This window comes from Schistocerca gregaria, chromosome 8, assembly GCF_023897955.1.
Source record: "Schistocerca gregaria isolate iqSchGreg1 chromosome 8, iqSchGreg1.2, whole genome shotgun sequence".
Lineage (NCBI taxonomy): Eukaryota > Metazoa > Arthropoda > Insecta > Orthoptera > Acrididae > Schistocerca > Schistocerca gregaria.
The window spans coordinates 209,339,679-209,361,145 of NC_064927.1; the positions used below are offsets into that span (position 1 = coordinate 209,339,679).

Here is a 21,467-nt window from a genome sequence, read left to right on the forward strand (position 1 = left end):
AAAGTCTACATTTTAGTATCCCAGGGTCATCACAGTTCTGATACCCAATAACCACAGAAAGTTGGAGAGTAGTCATCACAGAAATGCGTTTCTTGTAGAACAAGACAGAATGCAAAATAACAGGAGACAAGATGCTGCAGTTCCAGTAGGTGATGATAGTAGCTGTCACAGTTCCCCTGGATGTTAATGTGGCATGAGTCCAAGGCAGGCATGAAGGAACCGAGGAGATGGTCAGGTCACTTTGTCAGTAGTTGTCACTGACAAGGATGGGGTGACACCCATAAATAAGATGGCGGACTCAGGTTGCTAGAGGGGAGTTGGTACCTCCAGGTGCACTGGAGGGGGGGGGGGGGACACCTTGTTGTGGGTTTTATGTTTCTTCTCCTTCTCTTTCTGAGGTGGAGGAGAGCAGGACAGAGGGGGAGTACAGGTTGGGACCGAAGGAGAGTGGGTGACACTGGGGCGCACAGATGGTGTGCCTCTGTGGCGGTTAGTCTTCTGGCCTGAGAGATGCAGGGTTCCTGGGAGGAAGCCCAATCACCGGCAGATGCCAAAGAAGAGGGGCACTTTTTCGGCCTGGGAGGGGGAGCAACTCCATGACGGAGGGTCATGGGAATTGCAGGGGAGGTGGAGGGGAGAGTGGGCAGGGCTGGAGTAAGGACGAGGGGGGCGGGGGGGGGGGGGGAGAGGAGGAGGAGGAGGAGGAGGAGGAGGAGGAAGTAACAGAGGCAAAAGTGGAAGATTGTGACACCGGATGGAGTCTGTCATACTTTTGGCGAGCCTCCGCATAAGAAAGGCGATCCAGGGACTTGTATTCTTGTACCTTCTTTTCTCTCCTGTAAGCCGGGCAATCAGGTGAGCGAGGGGAGTCATGGTCACAGCACAGTTGACACACACAAGCGGCAGAACACAAGGGCTTCCCTCATGGATTGGGTGGTCACAGTCACCGCACAAAGGGTCTGATGTACAGTGGGAAGTCATGCCCAAAACACACTACATAGGTGGAGGGATGTATGGCTTCATGTCACATCTGTAGCACATAACCTTGACCACCTCTGGGAGGGTAGGCCCCTTGAAAGCCAGAATGAAGGCGCCAATATCAGTGAGTGCAGTTGTCTTTGCGACCCTTCTGCACACGTTGAACAAAATGAACGTCACGCCGCTCCAGATTAGCCCGGAGTTCCTCACCAGTTTGCAGGATGAGGTCCCTATGAAAAATTACACCCTGGGCCATATTCAGAGATTGGTGAAGAGTGATAGACACTGGGATGTTGCCAAGACGACTACAGACACGAAGAGCTGTGGATTGGGGGGCAGAACAAGCTTTGATCAACAGAGAGCCCGACCAAATCTTACTAATAGAATCCACTTCACTCCAAACTTGTTTCCGATGTTTTCCACAAAAAACAATGGCTTTGTGGCAGTGAAAGTGCCCCATCTGTCCTAGTACAGACAAGGTAACAGGGTTTCAGCTCAAGACTGCGAACCTGGCCCCCTCCCTATGGGGTAGCCAGGGAAGGGAAGGCTGCCAGGTCATACAAGGCAGCATTAAGGATCCTTCACCATTCAAAGAGACGGCCGTGTGAGAATGGCCAGATTTTTGCAGCTTGACACGCTTCATGCACCAAGCACCCACTCTGATACCACCCACTCCCACTAGGGAATCTCCCCATGGGTACCACCCAGCCACAGCAAGGTCTGTTGGCACGGCAGCTGTTGCCAGGAGTTCTTATGCTCCAAGAAGACAAGCAACCACTCCTTGCCATACGCAGGGAGAGAACAGCTCAGGTATCAGTAGAATGATCGTTGTATTGTCAGGGGGCTCAGCCATATTGGTACATAACAGCCACACCACATGGACTGGCTACGTGTGCTGGTGACCCAGCAAGGTGGAAGGAGGCTACAGTGGGGAAAGGAGAAGGGAAGGGAAGGGGGAGAGGAATCCACACTGTAGATGCTTGGGAGAGAGTTCTTCCCCATATTGGTCACACTAAAAGCAGGAACTTTTGAAGTGGAGGTCAAACCTCAAGTGGGGGACAGAAACACCAAAAGAGTGAAAAAACAGGCAAAAGGAATAAAATTGCAACCAATACAGGAAACCAGAGGAAGAGCAAGGTTGACATAAATCAGAACACAGAGGGGGGAAGAAAGTGGCGACAAGGAAGGAGCGAGGATACGGAGGGAGGGGGCAGGGAGAAGGAAATGAAGCATGGGAATGAAGAATGAGCTGCAACAGCTCAGGGCCCCATGTGCGCCACGCACAAACTCATGAAAGAACCATGGGCCCCCAGGGGGGGCTACTGGAACTGGAGTAGACTGTGCAAGCATATAGACTTCACTAATGGCACAGCACTATTTCTCTACTATTCTACACTAACAGAAGTTCCACACTAACAGCACACCGAGAAAAATGAACACTTGAATCTTTCCGTGTGTGCTCAGAGTTTTCTTATTTTATAACAATGATCATTTCTCTCTGTGTAGATGGGTGTCAAAATATTTTCGCAGCAGAACATTGGAGATTGAAATTTTATGAAAAATGCTTGCCCCAACAACAAATAATTCCTTTGTTTTAATGATTGCCACTCCAACTCATTTATCATATACTTCACACACACACACACACACACACACACACACACACACACACACACACACACACTCTTTTGCAATAATACAAATGAACTGTTCTGATTTGAACTTTTTCAATGCTCTCTTTCAACCTATGTGGTAGGAAAACTATGCAACACAGCAGTACTCTCACAGAGGACAGACAAGCATAGTGTAGGCAGCCTCTTTAGGCTGCCAATGAAATGCAGCCTTTGGTTTGCCCCCCCCCCCCCCCCCCCCCCCCCCCCCCCAACATTATCTATATGAGCAACCAATTTAAGTTGTTTGTAACTGTAGTGCCTAGGTATTTAGTTGAACTGACAACCTTTAGATTTACCTGATTTATTGTGTAACTGTACTTCAATGGATTCCTTTTAGCATTCATGCAGATGACTGCACACTTTTCATTACTTCGTCAACTGCCACCTTTTGCATTAGGTATCTTGCCTAAATCATTTTGTAATTGGTTTTGATCTGATGGCTTTACTAGACAGTAAATGACAGCATCTTCCACAAATATTCCAAGAGGGCTGCTCATATTGTCTCCTAAATTGTTTATATAGATTAGAAATAGCAGGGGTGGGGCTATAACATTTTCTTGGGGAATGAAAGTTATAACTTCTATTTTACTCTTTCTTTCAATTACTATTAATTATATTTTCTGACAGGAAATCATGAATCGAGTTGCACAACTGAGACAGTACTCCATAGGCAAGCAACCTGATTAGAAGCCACTTGTGTGGAAATCTACAAATAAGGAATCAATCTGAGATCCTCTGTCCACAACACTCATTACTTTGTGAGAATAAAGAGCTAGTTGTGTTACAGAAGAACAGTATTTCCTGAATTCATACTGTCTGTCAATAGATTTCTTTCTTTCTTCTTTTATTCCTCCTCCTCTTTTTGACGTAATTCATAATATTTGGACACAGTTTATGTTCTAAAATCCTACTGCAAATCAGTGTCAGTGATATGGGTCATTAGTTCATAGGATATTCTTACTTCCTCTCTTGGGTATTGGTGCCACCTGTGCAACTTCCCCGTCTTTAGGCATGTAAATTTTGTCAAGCGAGCAGTTGTATATGATTATTCAGTACAGAGCTATTATATCAGCATACTCTGAAAGAAATCAACTTCTACGTTACTTATCCAAATTCTGGAATATTTACTTCATATTCTATGGTGAAAAATTTAGAAAACTGTATTTAGTAACACCACTTTAGTGGCACTGCCATTAGCAACACTACCAGAATTATCTTTCTGTGAAGCAATTGACTGTCTTGCTGCCAATGTACTTTACATACGAGACAGAATTGCTCTGGATTTTCTGCCAGATTTTGGCTTCATTGTGGAAACTATTACAAGCATCTCACAATGAAGTTGAAGCTAAATTTCGAGCTTCTATAAAACTTCAACAATCTTGGATATTTTCTTTTAAATTTGGCATGCTTGTTTGCTGCTTCTGCAACAGTGTTCTGCCTGTTCTGTGTAGCTTGAGAGGTCAGTTCTGTCTCTGATTTACTTGGTATAAATCCTTCTTTGCTGTTGATACTATTTCTTTGAACTTGAGCCACATCTGGTCTGCACTTTTATATTTAGTTTGGAAGGACTGGAGGGTGTCTATTAGGAAGACATAAAGCAAATTTTTATCTGGATTTTAAATAGGTGTATTTTGCATTTATTTTTGGTGGGTTTGAATGTTACGGTATTCAGTCTTGCTACAATGACCTTGAGGCATCTACCATGTTGCGCTCTTTCTCCTTGGGATTATTTGTTTATGCAACCATTTACATTTGAAGTGGGTTCCTGAACTAATCATTCAAAACAATTTTTGGAGAAAGGCATGATACAGCATCTGTTCTAAAAGCTAACTTCAACTTAACAACTATTTTTGCCAATGCATTGAGGGTAGATTGAAGTCACAACTCCTACGATATGGCGGGGTACCTATTTGAAATGAGACTGAAGTCTTCTTTGAACTGTTCAGGAACAGTACTATCTGAGTAGGGATTAATGTTTTCCAGTTGCCACATATAACTGTGTACTAGCACACAGGAACTTCTTATCTCAATTTCACTAAAAGGTAAACTTCTGATGCAATAAACACTCCACCACTAACTGTATTTGATCCAATCTTTCAGAACACAGTGAGGTTCTCTGCAACAATTTTGGTTAAACTTATTTTCAGCTTTAGCCAGCTTTCTGTACCTGCACCGACTTGAGACTCAGTGTCTTCTATCAATACTTGGAGTTCTGGTTCTTTCCCAACACAGCTACAACTATAATACTGACTGCTGCAATCCTCACTTGTTCATCCTGCACACTTTAAAACTGAACACCTTTATGCACTTTCTCAAGATCCTCCAATCCAAAGAAAACTGTCCAGTATACTCCACACAGCCACTGCTACCTGCCACCGCCTGTGTATAGCAAAACACTGACCTACCAAGGAAGAACTAGTATCCCACCACCCTATGGCACAAGTCAAATCTGCAGCCTACACAGTCACAGAACTGTCTACTATTCTGATTTGGAACCTCCACTGGGCTCTGTACCAAAGATCATTCCCGTCTATGATGTTACATGGTGAGCTCTGTCTTTATTTTGCAAGAAAGACTGGTGGTCTTTACCAATTCATATAGCTGCCTGAAATTAGAATCTCTTCCAATTCAAAGGGTATATATCATTAATACCAACATGAGCCACCCACCTGCCATTGGCTGCACCCTGTGCTCTTCATGGCATCCAGAAGGACCTGCTCCACATCTAGGATAACTCCCCCTTTTATACACAGAGTGAACACTGTACTACTTCCGTCCCTTGGTAGCCATGTTCCGAAGGGTCCCATTACATGTCTAACATTGGAGCTCCCAACTACCAATAATTCCTCCTGTGTGACTACCTGGATCTTGTGGGCTGAGAGGCTTCCTCTAAAATGGAGCAAGTGAGTGCATCTGGCTCAGGATCTTTGTCAGCCACAGATAGCGCCTTAAACATGTTTGTCAGTGCATTGCTGAGGTCTTTTGATTGGTTCTTTGGAAAGCCTTTCATTGTTTGCTACATCTTGGGACCTCCCACTGGACAATGGGTGAGGGGGTCAACCTCAGACTTGCTGTACATCCATAGGATGCCCACAATATGTCCACCGGGCAACAGCTTCAAGCTGCATAACCCAGCCACCACCACGTAGAGCTGTGAAGGGTCATCAGCTCAGCCTGCATCCAAACACAGTAAAGACAGTTCCTATTCGTACTGAAGACAGTGGAAATTTACACAAAACAGTTATTAAAATGCAAGACGCTGCCCAGTAAGCACACAAACATGCAAGAAACTTAAAAATTAAAATAGCAACCACATATGTAGCAAAAAATGAGTCACTCCTGGTCAGAACTTGTAAAAATAATTCACCAATGAATGCTGTACTCGCCTGTGCTGTTGCAGAAATAGAAGCACCCCCTAACTGACTGCCTAACTGACAGGTGCTATTTTTGTGCAGGTTCCTGTGTTTCACATTAACGTGGAATCCAGTTTACATTCTCAATCTTGGAAAGATGAAAAATGAATTTAGTATACAGAAACTGCCTACTTCTGCTAAAGACATGTGCATGTTATTTGCCAGCTAATTTCTTGGACTTTCATTCAAATGATGGCGACATTCTGTCATAAACAGATGGAAACATTAGAATAAATAGGAAAAACCTGACAATCCTGTAAATTGTGGTTCAAATGCAATAGTTGTGCCACTAAGAGTCTGGAACAAGCCCACAGAAAATGTGTACTATAGTAGCTTTCAGGGATAAAGAAATGGCTGTCGAATTTTTGGTTTAAGGAAGGGGGATGAAAATATTTAAGTAATGTGCAGAGCTGGTCTTGTTTCATGGAGTGGGGGGGAGGGGGGGGGGAGGAGGAGGAGGAGGAAGGCAGTTGGTTGTGCGGTATATCAATGCATATACAATAATGCCATTGACAAGTATGAGTAGATTACTGTTTCCATGGCTTTATATCAGTCTTCAGGAACCTCACAGCAAATTTGGCCAAAAAGTAAAAAAGGACTTTTAATCTATGTATCAAAATCAGGGAAAAAGGGAAAGATCAACTCAACATTTCATTCAGAAAATAATTGTTTTTATTGGGCCCTTGGCCAAGATATAATGACACCACTATTTTCAAGGACAACAAAGAAAAGGTTGTTGATATAGCATAGATTTCACTTGAAACAATGAATGTTATTCAACTACTTGATAAAGAATTTTTTCAAGAATGGAAAGCATTTTTCACAAAATTGTTGCACAATATAATTTCTGATAATTTAATCATTTCAGTTTTATTAATGGAACAGTGTTCTTAAATTGCAATTATTTTTTCCATTGTCAGTTTGCTTTGCTATGTTTTACAAATCTGATTGAGTACGCATGGTATGCAGTGCAAGCAATGGCTGGGATCATTTCTTACTCTGTCCCAGTTCTGTCTAAATGGAACTTAAAATTTATGTCAACTGTTTGAATGCAATAGTTTTTATTTTGTCAAGTGTGTCTGGTGCAAGGATAAGTTTTTGTCATTCAAAAGGCACTCCGCATTTTTGCATCAAGCACAGGGAATAAACAAGGCATTTCATTGTAAAATGTACACTATTCAAAAATTGTCGTAAGAACTGTGCTAAAGGAATTATAAAGGACATATATGCAAGAAATATTTCATTTCCACAAATTGAAATCCCAACTGATACAAGTTGTGTACAGTCATTACCTTGGTTTTATTTCCTCTGCTAGGCACCATTGTAAGAATTACATCTGCAATGAATTGTAGGTCCTTAAAATTTGTGTATGTGCACTCTGGTTTTTTTCACTACATTGTCACAGCTTCTTTTTGTTCTCCTTATTCTCATTCACCAATTTGTGCATTAGGAAGGAAGAGCTATACAAACTGCTGTTACTGTAGTCCTTTGTGTGGGAGGGGGGGAGAGGTAGAGGTAGAGGTAGAGGGAGAGGTAGAGGTAGAGGTAGAGGTAGAGGTAGAGGTAGAGGTAGAGGTAGAGGTAGAGGTAGAGGTAGAGGTAGAGGTAGAGGTAGAGGTAGAGGTAGAGGTAGAGGTAGAGGTAGAGGTAGAGGTAGAGGTAGAGGTAGAGGTAGAGGTAGAGGTAGAGGGAGAGGGAGAGGGAGAGGGAGAGGGAGAGGGAGAGGGAGAGGGAGAGGGAGAGGGAGAGGGAGAGGGAGAGGGAGAGGGAGAGGGAGAGGGAGAGGGAGAGGGAGAGGGAGAGGGAGAGGGAGAGGGAGAGGGAGAGGGAGAGGGAGAGGGAGAGGGAGAGGGAGAGGGAGAGGGAGAGGGAGAGGGAGAGGGAGAGGGAGAGGGAGAGGGAGAGGGAGAGGGAGAGGGAGAGGGAGAGGGAGAGGGAGAGGGAGAGGGAGAGGGAGAGGGAGAGGGAGAGGGAGAGGGAGAGGGAGAGGGAGAGGGAGAGGGAGAGGGAGAGGGAGAGGGAGAGGGAGAGGGAGAGGGAGAGGGAGAGGGAGAGGGAGAGGGAGAGGGAGAGGGAGAGGGAGAGGGAGAGGGAGAGAGAAACCAACTTCTTCACAAATAAAATTTTGACGCTGTGTTTCTTTCAGTGTGTTCTTCCTATGTAAGAAATTTCAGGGTAGATTTTGAAATGTCAAACTGGACCATTCCCTTGACAAATATCCTTGTCTGTCACACTGCAAGATATGCACCTAGGTGCTAATCAACTTGTTAACTGTCAGTTTCAATTTGAGTTCTATTCACCAACACCAATAAAATCATGTAACTGCACAGGTAACAATCAACCACTGAAACATCACAGAGAATGGGGGAAATTTTTTTGAAGGTAGTGTCACTGATGCTGACACTGTATCCAATCTGTTATGAAACTTATCAGTTCCACCAGTCACACTGTGCAATGAAAATATTTTACTTCTTGAAATATTCATTTCTGACCGCTGGTTGTTTATGTCAAAATACTTAACATAGGATCAACTAACACTATTTTAATTCTGTAGATTAGGGATAACCATACATTTAAGTTCTAATTAAATAAGATCAAGTTTTTAAATTTAGTAATCAAACTCTTAGTATAAAAATAAGATGTTCTACAAGTGCAGGATGCTATTATTTTCAATGAAATCAAAACTGTACAATAACAGTAAAATCTCATAACTTACCTCCACCATTGTAACAAATTTTGGATTCTCTTTAAGAAGTTCCCATAAAAGAGCTCCATCTCCGCCACCTAAAATAATTATTTCTTTTCCTGCATAGCTCTCCTTGCCCCTCTGCATTAATGTCTCAGTGTACACCAGGTCACTCTCTGACATATCTTGATATGACAGAAACAATGTTATTAGTTTATGTTCAGTGTAAAATAAAATTACCACTACAACAAAATAAAATAGCAAAGCATTAATTTAATTTACATGTCTAAAAGTAAATTATTTCTGACACCAACTTGTATTAATTGTTTTTTACATACTTTGAAGATCATCCAGAACCAAGAGATTTCCCAGGCTACGAGAATGAACGATCTGTATTTTCTGGTATGGCGATCTCTCTTCATACAGAACCTCATCTATGTCATACTCCAAAATACGTTCATCTGCAAAATGAAATTAATGATCAGAAATAAAAAGTGGACCACTTCTGTCTTTCTAAATAAGTATATAATTTGTTGGTGCAATGTCATTCATTGCATTGCTTAAGTGTCAGCAAAGTTTCATTGTCATCTATCACTCATGGAGGGGGGAGAGATCCAGTATATAACTTCATGACATGTCAACTATGCTGAAGCAAGCAAGCATTCGATTTTTAAGCATAAAAATTGCAGAATTCTAATGTTTCAGTTCGGCTAACAATCTTGACAACATACACTGGATTTCCCGATTTTTGTCACGTTGGAGATATAACAATGAGAGTTCACTGACACTCTAGCATTACACTGAATGGCTCTGGGTTTCTTCACCAAGAGTCATCTTAGACAGCTAGAAGATGCTTCAAAATACCACTGAGTATAGCAACATTATATAGCACAATGCCTGAAAAACTTGCCAACATTTCCCTTCTATTTACCAAATTATCTCCTTCCCTTCTGCTCTTTCGTCACCTCACACTTTAATCACCAAAGCTTGATGTTCAACATTCAGTGTTGAACATTCCCATTAAGATGTCTTTAAGAGCAATTATTCAGGTACTGATGAAAGATAACAGCCTCATGCAACTCCAATTATTATAAAACATTTTTTTCATATTGTGCAAATAATAAGCACTGCAGAGCAAAAAATTAAACATATCAGCTATTCATGCAGGCTGCAATAAGATTTAGAACAAACAAAATGAACTAAAACTTACCAAAAGAGTTTACTATAAATTAACAAACAAAAGCAGTTCCTTTATTGCACAGATTTAATTTTATTTACAAGGAACAGTGTGCTATGGGCATAATTCATAGTTACAAATATATGTATTTATAATATACCAGTGTGTTATGCAGCATGCTTTAATTAAATGACTGAGAACATGCTGAAAAAGGGATTAAAATTGTTGTTGCTGGTTAATTTGTACAAAATAAATATGAACAATGGAGAAAAGATGGAGCAGGAAGCTTTGGGGGAAGGGGAAAGAGGGAGTGGGGAGGGAGGAAGGAAGGAAGGAAGGAAGGAAGGAAGGAAGAGAGAGAGACAGAGAGAGAGAGAGAGAGAGAGAGAGAGAGAGAGAGAGAGAGAGAGCTGTGGCAGCAGTTTAATGTAAGAACGTACCTGGTTCACTGATCCTCATTACTCTAATTGACAGTTACACTCAGTTCTTAACACAAGTAGTTCACAAGCGACATGACAGGTTTTTCAAGTATGGCAATTCAGATACCTCTGAATAAAATATTCGTTCTATTCTACAACTGGCTTCCTTATCTGCAAGCACCCACTATCTTACCTGCTGTTGGGAAATATCTATCAACGATACCTCCACGTTTTATAGCTGGAAAAGCATGACTTCTCTTGCCTTGGCATTTTTCTCTTAAAGATTTCTCGAGCTTGTGAGTCAGCTGTAACAAAAGCAAGCGTAGGGAAAACAAACCAAAACATTCAACTATTTTACATTCAATAAAGTTAACAATGCAACATGCAAATACAACATGCATAAAATTGGTATTTGTTCTGGATAAGGATGCTCTATGTTCTTTTAAATTGTGAGTAGATTTCTTCTCACTTCAGTATAAAGTACAAGAGCAACTTCCCGAAGCACTACTACATTGTGTAGTGATCTAAGTGCTGACATGCAAATAGTACTTAACACTGGATTTTTCATTTCAAACAAAAACAACTTGCCAAACTAAATCACATTCCTCATTTCATGATAATTTTACATATGAAACTATAATTACATTTCCACAAGGTAAATCATTCAAATCACTTATGCATGCATGCTGCTCACTTTATGACAACTTGTGGACATGAAGTTAAAAGAATGACAAGTTCTCAGAATTAAATTTTCATTCTGCACCGGAGCGTGTGGTGATATGAAACTTCCTGTCAGATTAAAACTGTGTGGCAGACTGAGACTCCATCTTGGGGCCTCTGCCTTTTGCAATCAAGTGCTCTACTCTGAGCCACCCAAGAACAACTCACAACCCATCCTTACAGCTCTACTTCCCCCAGTACCTTTTCTCCTACTTTCCATACTTCACAGAAGCTCTCCTGCGATACTTAAAAGATCAGCACTTCTGGAAGAAAGGATATTGTGGAGACACTGATTAGCCACAGCCTGGGGGATGTTTCCCAAGTTCCAGAATTTTCAAGTTTCAAGTGACAAGTTAATCGACAAGAGCTATATATGAGCTGCCCCTGTCACATACTTAAGAATTATCCTATAGCAGTAACAGCAGAGGAGAGACATAACTATGGGTAACATTACAAATGCTTATCAAGTTATGGTCAAGTAAATAATTTATGATAAAACAAGTGTTCTAAAGTTTTGAACTGACATGATAACAAATATTACAAGTCAAATAAAAATGGAAAAGGTCTGTGGATGTAACTTTCGTGGAAAAATGGTATTTTCCTTAATTCTTTTGACACTGTCTTACAAAACATTAAAAGAAAGGGTCTGGCCACTGGATATCCCCAAGAAAACTGAAAGAAATTCACACACTAAACTGCACAAAGACTGCAAGACAATGGTCAAGCAAACCATACTTACATATACCCCTTCCCTTAAAAAAAAAGATAATGATCTATTCTGCAACAATATAATTAATTAAATCTTTTTAGGACTCCAGCTGCCATTACATCCATCACATTCAGTTGTCAGCATAGGCTTTCATGACTAACAGGTGCATGGTTGCTTAAAAGCCCACGAAGACTGAATCAAGTGGAAGACTCGGAGTAGATTTTACTAAAAAAGAATTAATGGCATTTTATCACTTTCATAGATATATATGTTTCATATAATGAGAGCAGGTAACGAGAGGGAGGGGGGGGGGGGGAGAGAGAGAGAGAGAGAGAGAGAGAGAGAGAGAGAGACTCTGTGTGTGCCAATAATTAGGCTGTTTTAGTTTTTTCACTGACTACAGAGTACAAACAGAAATGCCAAGAATCCTAAGTATACGGAGCATTTAGTTTTGTACGTCTACTGTTTAATTATTACAATTTTCAACAAATGAATAATCTTTATAACTGGTTGAGTTACTTCCACAGTGCTCTGCATAGATGAAACACATAAGCCCCATTAGTGCTGAAGTCAGCAACTACAAGACATTTGTCATCCATGCAGCTGAAACTATACAGCACTTTGGTGCAAAGCTTCTATTAACTCTTTTCAATCCAATTATTATACCTGCTGCATTTTCCCAAGCTCTTATTTATTTTACACTAATGGAAATGTGTCAGGCATTGCCTAACATCGGAGCTGTAGCGGAAAACTGTTACGTCTGATGTAGTCCAACAGTGAATCTGAAAGATTTTAGCCACAACAGAAAGCTGTTAAATGTGAAATAGATGAGGCCTTTTGAAATTTAAGGGCTGCATATTCCTTGCAGAAAATATAAATTATGTCACAGCATGATCCTCAAGACAGTACTTAAATTACTTTTGCATGATCCTTTCAACCGGTGTCTTGCAGAGGGTGAAATATAAGCTGTGAATTACGAAATTATGTTTTTGCTTAATTGGGCTGGTGATGATAAATTAGAATTTTGACTATAATGGGATATCTACTAACTTTATTTCACAGAGAATGTCTTGGAGAAGTTCTGAAACAATGGAAAATCAGGCATAGTCTCAGCACCACATGAACTCTGCCAATATATCTTCCATGAAGGAACGTCAATTACAGTAACTGTTAACATGAATGTTAACTACCAGTACTACTTTCATATTAATTCGAGGCTTATTACAAGAAGCTACAAAGTTACTTATGGTCATGAAATTAAAACACATAGTAGGTACAATTGGATTCCATGGAAAGTATTCAGTAAATTTTGATGCGGATTTAACTAAGAGAGCTGAGGTAATGTATCAGGAGCCATTTTGCACACATGTTACTGAAATCTCTGTGTCACATTTACTGTGCTTTTCTTTATCTTGATAATCTGGGGTAAGCGAAGCAAGCTGCCTGTTTTCTGATGGTCACGACAGTATGTAGTAGGGTAATCATAGGTGTTGCTTTGGTTGAAGTTTACTGTACTGAGCACAAAAGTGATCAAGGTGACAACACGTTGAACATTCAGTACAACTACCCAAATCTCAACTCCAGCATGTTCCAAGTGTATCACTGTGTCCCTGATGTAAAAAGGCTTCGCTCGGACAATTCATGTCTTAATTCTCTGGGTGCACACTGTGTTTGTCTAGCATCAACTACTTAAGCCTGAAGAGTTTTGTGTGTAGTAACAGTAAAAATGACAATTATGTATAAAAAAAATTTCATCATGGGTCTACAGGAAAATAACTTTTCCTGGAATCTTTGAGCAACCCTGTAATCTTTCAAAATGAAACGCATTTATCCACTGCACATCATGTTTGAACAGCTTATGTAGAACTCCACTGCCTTTATAGAGTGTTCCTAACTTACCCCACTTCACTAGTTGCCCCCTTTTTTTGGACTTTCTGGATTGGTGCACATAATCATTTGACAAATCTGCACCTCTATCACCACAGCACACTGCATGCAGTTCGTACTGCCATATAACAAGACTACTGCCAGTATCGCACTGCAACACTGCGGCACTGGATCTATGTTTTAAGAAAGGCTAAAACAAGACCAACACAGTATTTGAAAAGCATTTACTCCTACTTAAAGCTAAGAGTTGCAGAGGTACAGTATGAAAATGAGTTGGAAAAAATATTATATTGCCTTAGTCCACACTAGAATTGAGCAGAGAACAGTCAGTTAATAGCATTCAAAAATAGGTATTTACCATATAATGGATGACTCCAGTCTGTCTGTAGCTATAGAGTCCATTCTTAAGGGAAATAGATCTATGAAGCACCTACAATTTTATGAAATTTATTGGCAGAGCAGTCTTAAAGTTTTATGGCTCCATTATCGATGCTCAAGAAGTGATTTCACAGATGCCATTACAATTAAAGCACTGGCCAAAGCTAACGACCACTACCACAAATTCCACTTGACTCACATTTAGCTATTCCCAGTGGTTTCTTCCATACTGACTAAACTGCAGCATTGGATGTTCCTGTATCATCAGATTTCCAACCTATGCTCCGTTGCTGTCTGCCCATACATGAGAGCCCACCAGGAAAAAGAATAATCAGATGTTTGGCGATAAACATAGTGATGGGTAGCTGCAAAACATTTCTGAAGTAGTTTATGGTTGCCAAACCAAGGATGCCGAGATGAGTGAAACAGTTGTCAATGCCTGTAACATTCACCCCTCTATGGTACCACTGTCTCCATAAATAACTACCGCTGCACCCCTTCGATTAGCTGGTGCATTCTGGTGTCAAGCCACTCTCAATACTATGTCTATCCCTCCCAACTCTCACATTGAAAAGCCTGTAATTATTCTGGAAACAGAGTTGACAAAGCATTGTTGCTAATGTTATTTGTACTGGGAATGAGGTTGTAAACAATATGTGCTTGGCGACCATCTATTTCTTCTCTCTGACGAGCTCAATGCCTATTTTTGGCTAATTCTCTGCCCATTAAGAGCTTTAAGTCTAGCACAATTATGTCCAATGATTTGGGGCCACAACTGCATGAATTATTCTAAGGTGCACACAGATAAATGACTTAGTTATTCTCAATGAAACTTTTTACCGCTCATTACAAACGAGCTCTATCAATGGCAAGGCGATGGACGATAATGTGCCATTAATTCTTTTCCCAATACACACCAAAAACAAGATTTATATCTGGTGGTTCAAGTAGCCACTGTAGACATTTCATGCTCGTGTCAATCAAGAAAATCTGACAGTTTCAGTTGTGAACATGAGGCCAACATAATCTTGGAACATGCAATCCTGTTTCACTTGTACATGGTCACCTAAAATAATTTCACCAATCATCATCTTTGAATGTGACCCAAGGAACCAGAGATAATGGAAGCATCTAGGCCAAAGTTGTACCTACAGCACTCTTAGAAGGCCAAGAAGTGTGTATTGGATTTTTCCACCTGCTGTCCTCCATGTCATGCAAAAGGGAAAATAGTGAAAGTAAACTTTGTAGTCTACACCATTCCTTGTACCACTGATGCCTCTATTTTGCAACAAATTTGGCAGTAGTTCAACTGTGAAGGTTTTGTTTGTGGTGTTCCAGTCATTGGCAACACACACACACACACACACACACACACACACACACACACACACACACACTCTGATAAGCCAAAACAGTATGACCACAACTTTTGATGACACCTGGTGGTGCAGTGTGGTATGTTATCCAGTAACAGAAGTATTTAAGTGAAGCAGACACAGATGGTGATGTGAAGAAATGGGCAGCAAATGGTGAAATCCATTGAGATAAGCAACTCTGAGAATGGGTAGGTTGCTGTTATGCAGAGCCTGTGAACAAGTATCTAAAAAACGGTGAGGCTAGTCGAATAGTCATGTGCCACTGTTATAGAATTGATAGAGGTTGGAGGACAGTGAAACTACCACCAGGTGCTAAATGATTGAATATCCACATTTCTTCACAAAAGGTTGGGTTTGAAAGCTAGTCTGCTCTGTAAAGGAGGATAGACAGCGATCTGTGGCATCTCTGCCAGAAGTACACAATGATGGTGCATGCACAAGTGTTTCAGAGCGCGCCATTCATCATACACTGTTGAACATGGAGCTTCACAGCAGACCACCCCTACATGTTCACATGGCGATCCAATGTGGGCACAGGATCATCAGGAAACATGTCCGCTATTCGGGTGAATCACATTTTTGCTACACTATGTCAGTGGCTCTCTCCACAAGCATTGTCATTGAGATGAACGTGCAGTGTCGCATGGATGCAAGTTTGGGGAGGGGGGGGGGGGGGGGGGAGGAGGAATATTGCACTATGGGAAACGTTCTCTTGCACTTGCATGGGACCTGTGGTAGTAATAGAAGACAAGCTGTCAGCTGCGAACCACCTGCCTCCCTTCATGCTTGATGTCTTCCCTGATGGCGATGTCCTCTTTCAGCAGGATAAGTGTCTGTGCCTCAGAGCCAAAATGTGCTACAATGATTCAAGGAGCATTATAGTGAACTAATGTTGATGGCTTGATGACCAAATTCGCCTGATGTAAATCCCATGGAACCCACTGGCTCTCTGTTGGGAGGCACCACTGTGGACGCATTATTTATGTGAATTACATGACCTGTGTGTAGACACCTAGTGCCACTTACCTCCACTAATCTACCAACAAACTGTCGGGTCCCTGATACACAGAATCAGTGATGTATTTCGGTCTGAAGGCAGACACAAGCTATTTAGCAGGGTGGTCATAATGTTTTGCTCAGCAGTGTGTAAAACCCGTAACCACTTTTATGGCAGTAGACCTACTAGAGTATCAATCCTCTAATTTTCACCTCAGTTTTGTGTAACAGTTGAAGTACCTTCAAAAATTTTGTTTACTATCATGACACCAAATAAAAAAACTACAGGCTTCTATTAAATTAATGGCTTTTCACAGTTACACCACAATAATATTCCCCCATTTGAAGTCAGTGCAGTCTGACACGATAGTCAACACAACAATTACAGATTTTTTGAAGATACAACACTTTCAAACACATTCTATTGTGTGTGTGAGTGAGGGGGAGCAAGGGGTGGGTTAGAAACTGATAGTGCAGTACAGACAAATTAGAAAAACAGAAATACCTACCAATACTGCTGTGACACATGACAAAGTGGCAAACTTAAAACACCCATCAAAATTCAATATGCACATCATAACAAGAATTATACTTTTTCTCATATAAAATTCATTGGCTTCACCAACTCAAAAGCAGCTGCCTTTCAATCTAACCTCATGTGGGATTGCTACTGATTAGTCTGTCACCATAACCCACATTTCCAAAAAAAAATGTATAGAAGCAAAATAAATATGTCAGTGTTGGGTTTTACCATTTGTTATGCCACAACATAATTAGTGGGTCAAAGTCCAGTGTTGGTAGCTTCAACTTATTTTTTGTAGCAACTCAGCAAAGATGATGCTTTTGCTTTTATTAGAATTGTGATCAACCGACTATATTTTCTGATAATTGTTTTTATCATTTAAGAACAAAAACTATGGTGGTACATATATTACCATTGGACCTTTGAGAGGTACTCTTATGTGTTGCAATTGCACATAAAAAATACTGAACAGTTTGTTGTTTTTATTTTATGTGTTCTTTTACTTTATTTAAAAAAAAATTTGTTACTTATATTAAAGTTTACTTACCACAATGTGAACACAATCCTTGAAACTTTAGCATGCAATAAAGATGATACAGGTCACAATAATGTATACAGCAGAGGCCAATCAATGTGTTCCAACAATAATAGTGATCCGATGACACACAGATTGTTGTAGCAGTTTTCCTACACTTGGTGCAGTGTAATACTACAAGATGTCAGGCACAGACAGAGCTGGTAAGGCATATTCCCAAAAGTTTGGGACACGCTTAAGTTGGTGGTAAGAATGCTTTCCAAGGACCACAAATGACAGATTAATTTTGTGGTAAGTAAACCTCCCAAGCACCTTCTAGAAACTATTTTGGTGGTTATTTCCCAATAACCATAAACCCACTATTGTTTTGTGAGATATACACTTCCCACAATCCAGAAAGCTATACGTCACAACAAACAGAAACTAAAGTTGGTGCAGTGGACTGCCTCCAAATGCCAAGAGCGTACAGAAGTGGTAACACACGTATCCTCTTAAATGCTGTACAGAAATACATGCAATGTGAAACTTATCTTCCATGGCACACAAAAGTGTTAACTGAGAATTTCCAGAAAGTGTTATGTCTATTTGAGACTAAACAGTTTGTCGGTCCATGTAAATCTATGCCAGTTTCAAAAGCTGCTATCCAATTTCTGCTTAGAGGTAGTCAACAGGTCTACTTCTATTCAGCATTGATAATGCAAATTAAAAATGTTGGCACAGTGTTCACTATACACCTTAGTTTAACATAGCTGTTTGTAAGTGCATTCCAGGAGAAATCTGCAACCTTTTTTAATGAGTATTTGGATAATAAAATATATATTTATAGCAAAATTAACAACAGGATAAATGAGCTAGAGAGTGAATCTTAATGGTGTGTCAGATCTGTAGTGTAGCCCAAGGTGTAGGTTAGGTTGAAAGGTAATATTTTTAAGAGTTGACAAAGTCAATGAATGTCAATCCCCCAAGGTTGTGGTAATAGAATGACCTGTATAATAGCCTAATGTTTATGTTCATACTATATTTAACAGACTCTGCCACAAAACAAACTGGAAGGCAAATTCCGAAAACAAACTAGGTACAACTAATGAACAAGTCTCTGATGAGTATTGTGATGCCTATTATGTACATACACTGTACATAATCCATGAAAAATACCTAGCAGGGTCCACAACAAAACTTTTGCCTCTATCACCTTCCAGACTAACCTAGATCTCTCGCTATCTCATAGACAGAATCTTTTTCAGTAATACAACAACCATTTCTTTAACTTAAAAGATTTGACAAGTTAAAAAATAGTGAAACATTTACAGTGACAGTAGATAAGAAATGCACAGCAATCAAGAGGGCATCAAGGTTAAGAGGGGTGGGGGGGAGAGCAGAAGGGCAAAGAAAATAAAAAAAATAAAAAATGCTTTGCATAAAAATCACCCAAGATTTAAGAATCCGATTTGGCCATATGAAAAATGTAGCAACACTTCCCAATCACACACTCTTAGGTTATATGTTCATATCTGTGTTTATTCCGCATGCAAATAATTCATCCTGCATAAGTTGTTACCCAGTTGATAACAGTGCACATTTCACACACTTTGCTTTAAAGGTGCACATAGAAAACTTCACAATCCCTTCAAGTCTGCTGAGACATCTGTGAGATTGTTTGCAATTCTGTATGTGTACGAGCATTTATTTGGCACCATATTAAGAGGTTATACGTGACACATACCAAGGCACTGAAAGAAAATTTAAAGTATTTGATTCCAAGCAGTCTGATAGTAACTATGAATTAGCATCTGCTGAAATAATCTGTTTCAGTAATCCTTTGGCTGATTACCATATTTCATTGCATATGCATTGGAAAATTAATAAGTATGCTGTATTACAATTGGTGTTGCCCATTTATGGTGAGGAAGTCACAAATTTCCCCACTTATGTAAATCATGATCCCAGAAGTGCGTAATTTCTACTGAAAAGTGGGCATAAACAAGCATCCAGATGCAAGATAGGTGAGGCACCCAAGTGCCTCTTACCTGAGGTAGTTAGGTAAACGTCGAGGGCAGCTCCACGCTTCACGGCCGGAAATGCCTTGCTACGGGAGCTACCTAGCTTGGCCCGCAATCTCGTCTCCAAGCCCCGCACGTGCTGCAAAGTGCAGGGGCATTAACAACATAACCCTACGTGCAGATCCAATACACCCTGGTGAGTGGACAATACTGTCATTAGATTTATGACAAATGGCTAGTTGTATTACATTCAAGAATCAAGTAACTTTGACAAAATGCCCACTGTTAAAGATTATTCTTTCAAAAGTATTAAAAACAGGTAGAAAATTTCATGTGAGAAACAAATTTGAAGTTATACATTACAGTAACACCTTTTTTTCTTTTACATGATGCGGAAATAAAAGGTATAGTCAGCTTCTTTGATGATTTCTTGAAACTACAAAGGACTAAACAAAGAGGTTAAATGGCATGTAAGAATTGCTGCTGCCAGACTGGGCAGAATAATGAACAAAATACTTCATTGTCTTCATAGCTCTTGGTGCTGCACTCAATGACTGTGAGGGACCTGTAATGGCATTAGGAAAAAAGGGGGTTAAGGATAACAATGTTTGAGGCTTGAGATGGACTCTTCCATATCTATGTATTTCCCCCCCTCATGACGTTACACCGGTAAGTAGCTATCCGTAAAAAGACACTCTGCAGTTTCGTCAATACTGGGTACCACATACTACTGCAACTTTGAACACATGCTGTGAGAATTTATGGTAAAATAATAATTTAATTTATTTAAGATGTTGTATCAGTCTGAGGTCCTGAAAAACTAAAACTACTTTACAAGTTCACGTCATGGGCTTACCTCGAATGTCAACAACGGCTTTTCGTTGTCGTCCTTGTAGTATTCTATGTTGCACGCAACAAGACCTTTATCAAAGGTTCTCACCGTAATTAAACTGTTTCTATCTGCTTCGTACAGGGACACAAACGTATCACCAATTTCAAGAGAATGTTTGAATTTTAAAGAAGGTAGGTAATCCAATAAGACGCTTTCCACATTTTCTTGTAGTAGCTTCCTTTCGTCTGTACAAAAGTAAAACAATTATAATGAATAGCCTGCTTATACCACATGAAAAACTTCACAGCTCGAACGAATTTTCGTCCCTCGGTTTACCTTTATTTGTGATAGCTGAAGGGTTGACAGAGAAGTCTAAAAGAATCGTGTTAATAGCCATATTTGAAACAGTGATTGGTGTACGGAATCAAATCTTGCGTCCCTCTAAACTGCTATGCGCAAGGTAGTTCTTATTCCGCCCATTCAAGGTTAGCCCGCCGATAACCTACGATGTTTGGCCAACCAAAAAAAAAAATTGTTATGTAATTCTGACGTCAAAGATTCTATCTTGAACTGAATTTGGGACCGTTTTCCCATGCCTGCGTATAGCACTGGCGGGAACTTGGACAGATTTTGACTTTTGTTTTATTTATTTCTCTTTATTCATCCAAGAATCATCTCACACTTGTCAAGGTAATACACTGCTAATCAATAGGCCAAAATATACAGCACACAGCGTACTTAACACATTTCATGAGGTTAGGACAGGTAGCCTTTACTAAAGAAGAAGACGTTTATACACAAAATATACCTGAAGACGCCTGTATGTATACAACACTGTTGAGATATGATGCAGTACGGAAAGTGTCGTCCATACGTTCCAAAACATAGAAAGATACTTCTCAGAGAAAATATATGCATACAAACTCTTCAAAACGTTTATAAGGCAATACGGAAACTAAGTTTGCAATCGGCGCGTTACCTGATGGGAGTGTTAACGTAGTTTGCGCGAATATTAGAGCTGTTTTACCTGGCCAATAATTCTTTGCAAGTGTCAAATAACCGTTTCTCAACAGAGCAAACTTTTTCATGTTGGGGAGGTTGTTTAACGGAAACTATAGCATCAATTTAAGTTCTTACTTATGCAAAGGATTCTTCTTTATCCAAA

The 21,467-nt window shown here is 40.2% G+C and overlaps 1 protein-coding gene across 2 annotated transcripts in view; it reads right to left on the reverse strand.

Moving 5' to 3' along the window:
- LOC126284808 (spermine synthase-like) overlaps positions 1-21,160 on the reverse strand; it is a 49,980-nt gene extending 28,820 nt beyond the window's left edge. The window contains exons 1-6 of one of the 2 annotated variants that reach the window (XM_049983998.1): positions 21,111-21,160; positions 20,639-20,804; positions 20,327-20,547; positions 10,540-10,651; positions 9,089-9,211; positions 8,781-8,935 (exon numbers count right to left, since the gene is read on the reverse strand). In XM_049983998.1, the coding sequence (XP_049839955.1) occupies positions 8,781-8,935; positions 9,089-9,211; positions 10,540-10,651; positions 20,327-20,547; positions 20,639-20,699 (672 nt within the window). In that variant the 5' untranslated portion in view covers positions 20,700-20,804; positions 21,111-21,160. Of the gene's footprint in view, positions 1-8,780; positions 8,936-9,088; positions 9,212-10,539; positions 10,652-19,497; positions 19,610-20,326; positions 20,548-20,638; positions 20,805-21,110 lie in introns of those variants that run through there. The other variant, XM_049984000.1, reaches the window with a different exon arrangement.
- Positions 21,161-21,467: the final 307 nt, after the last annotated feature.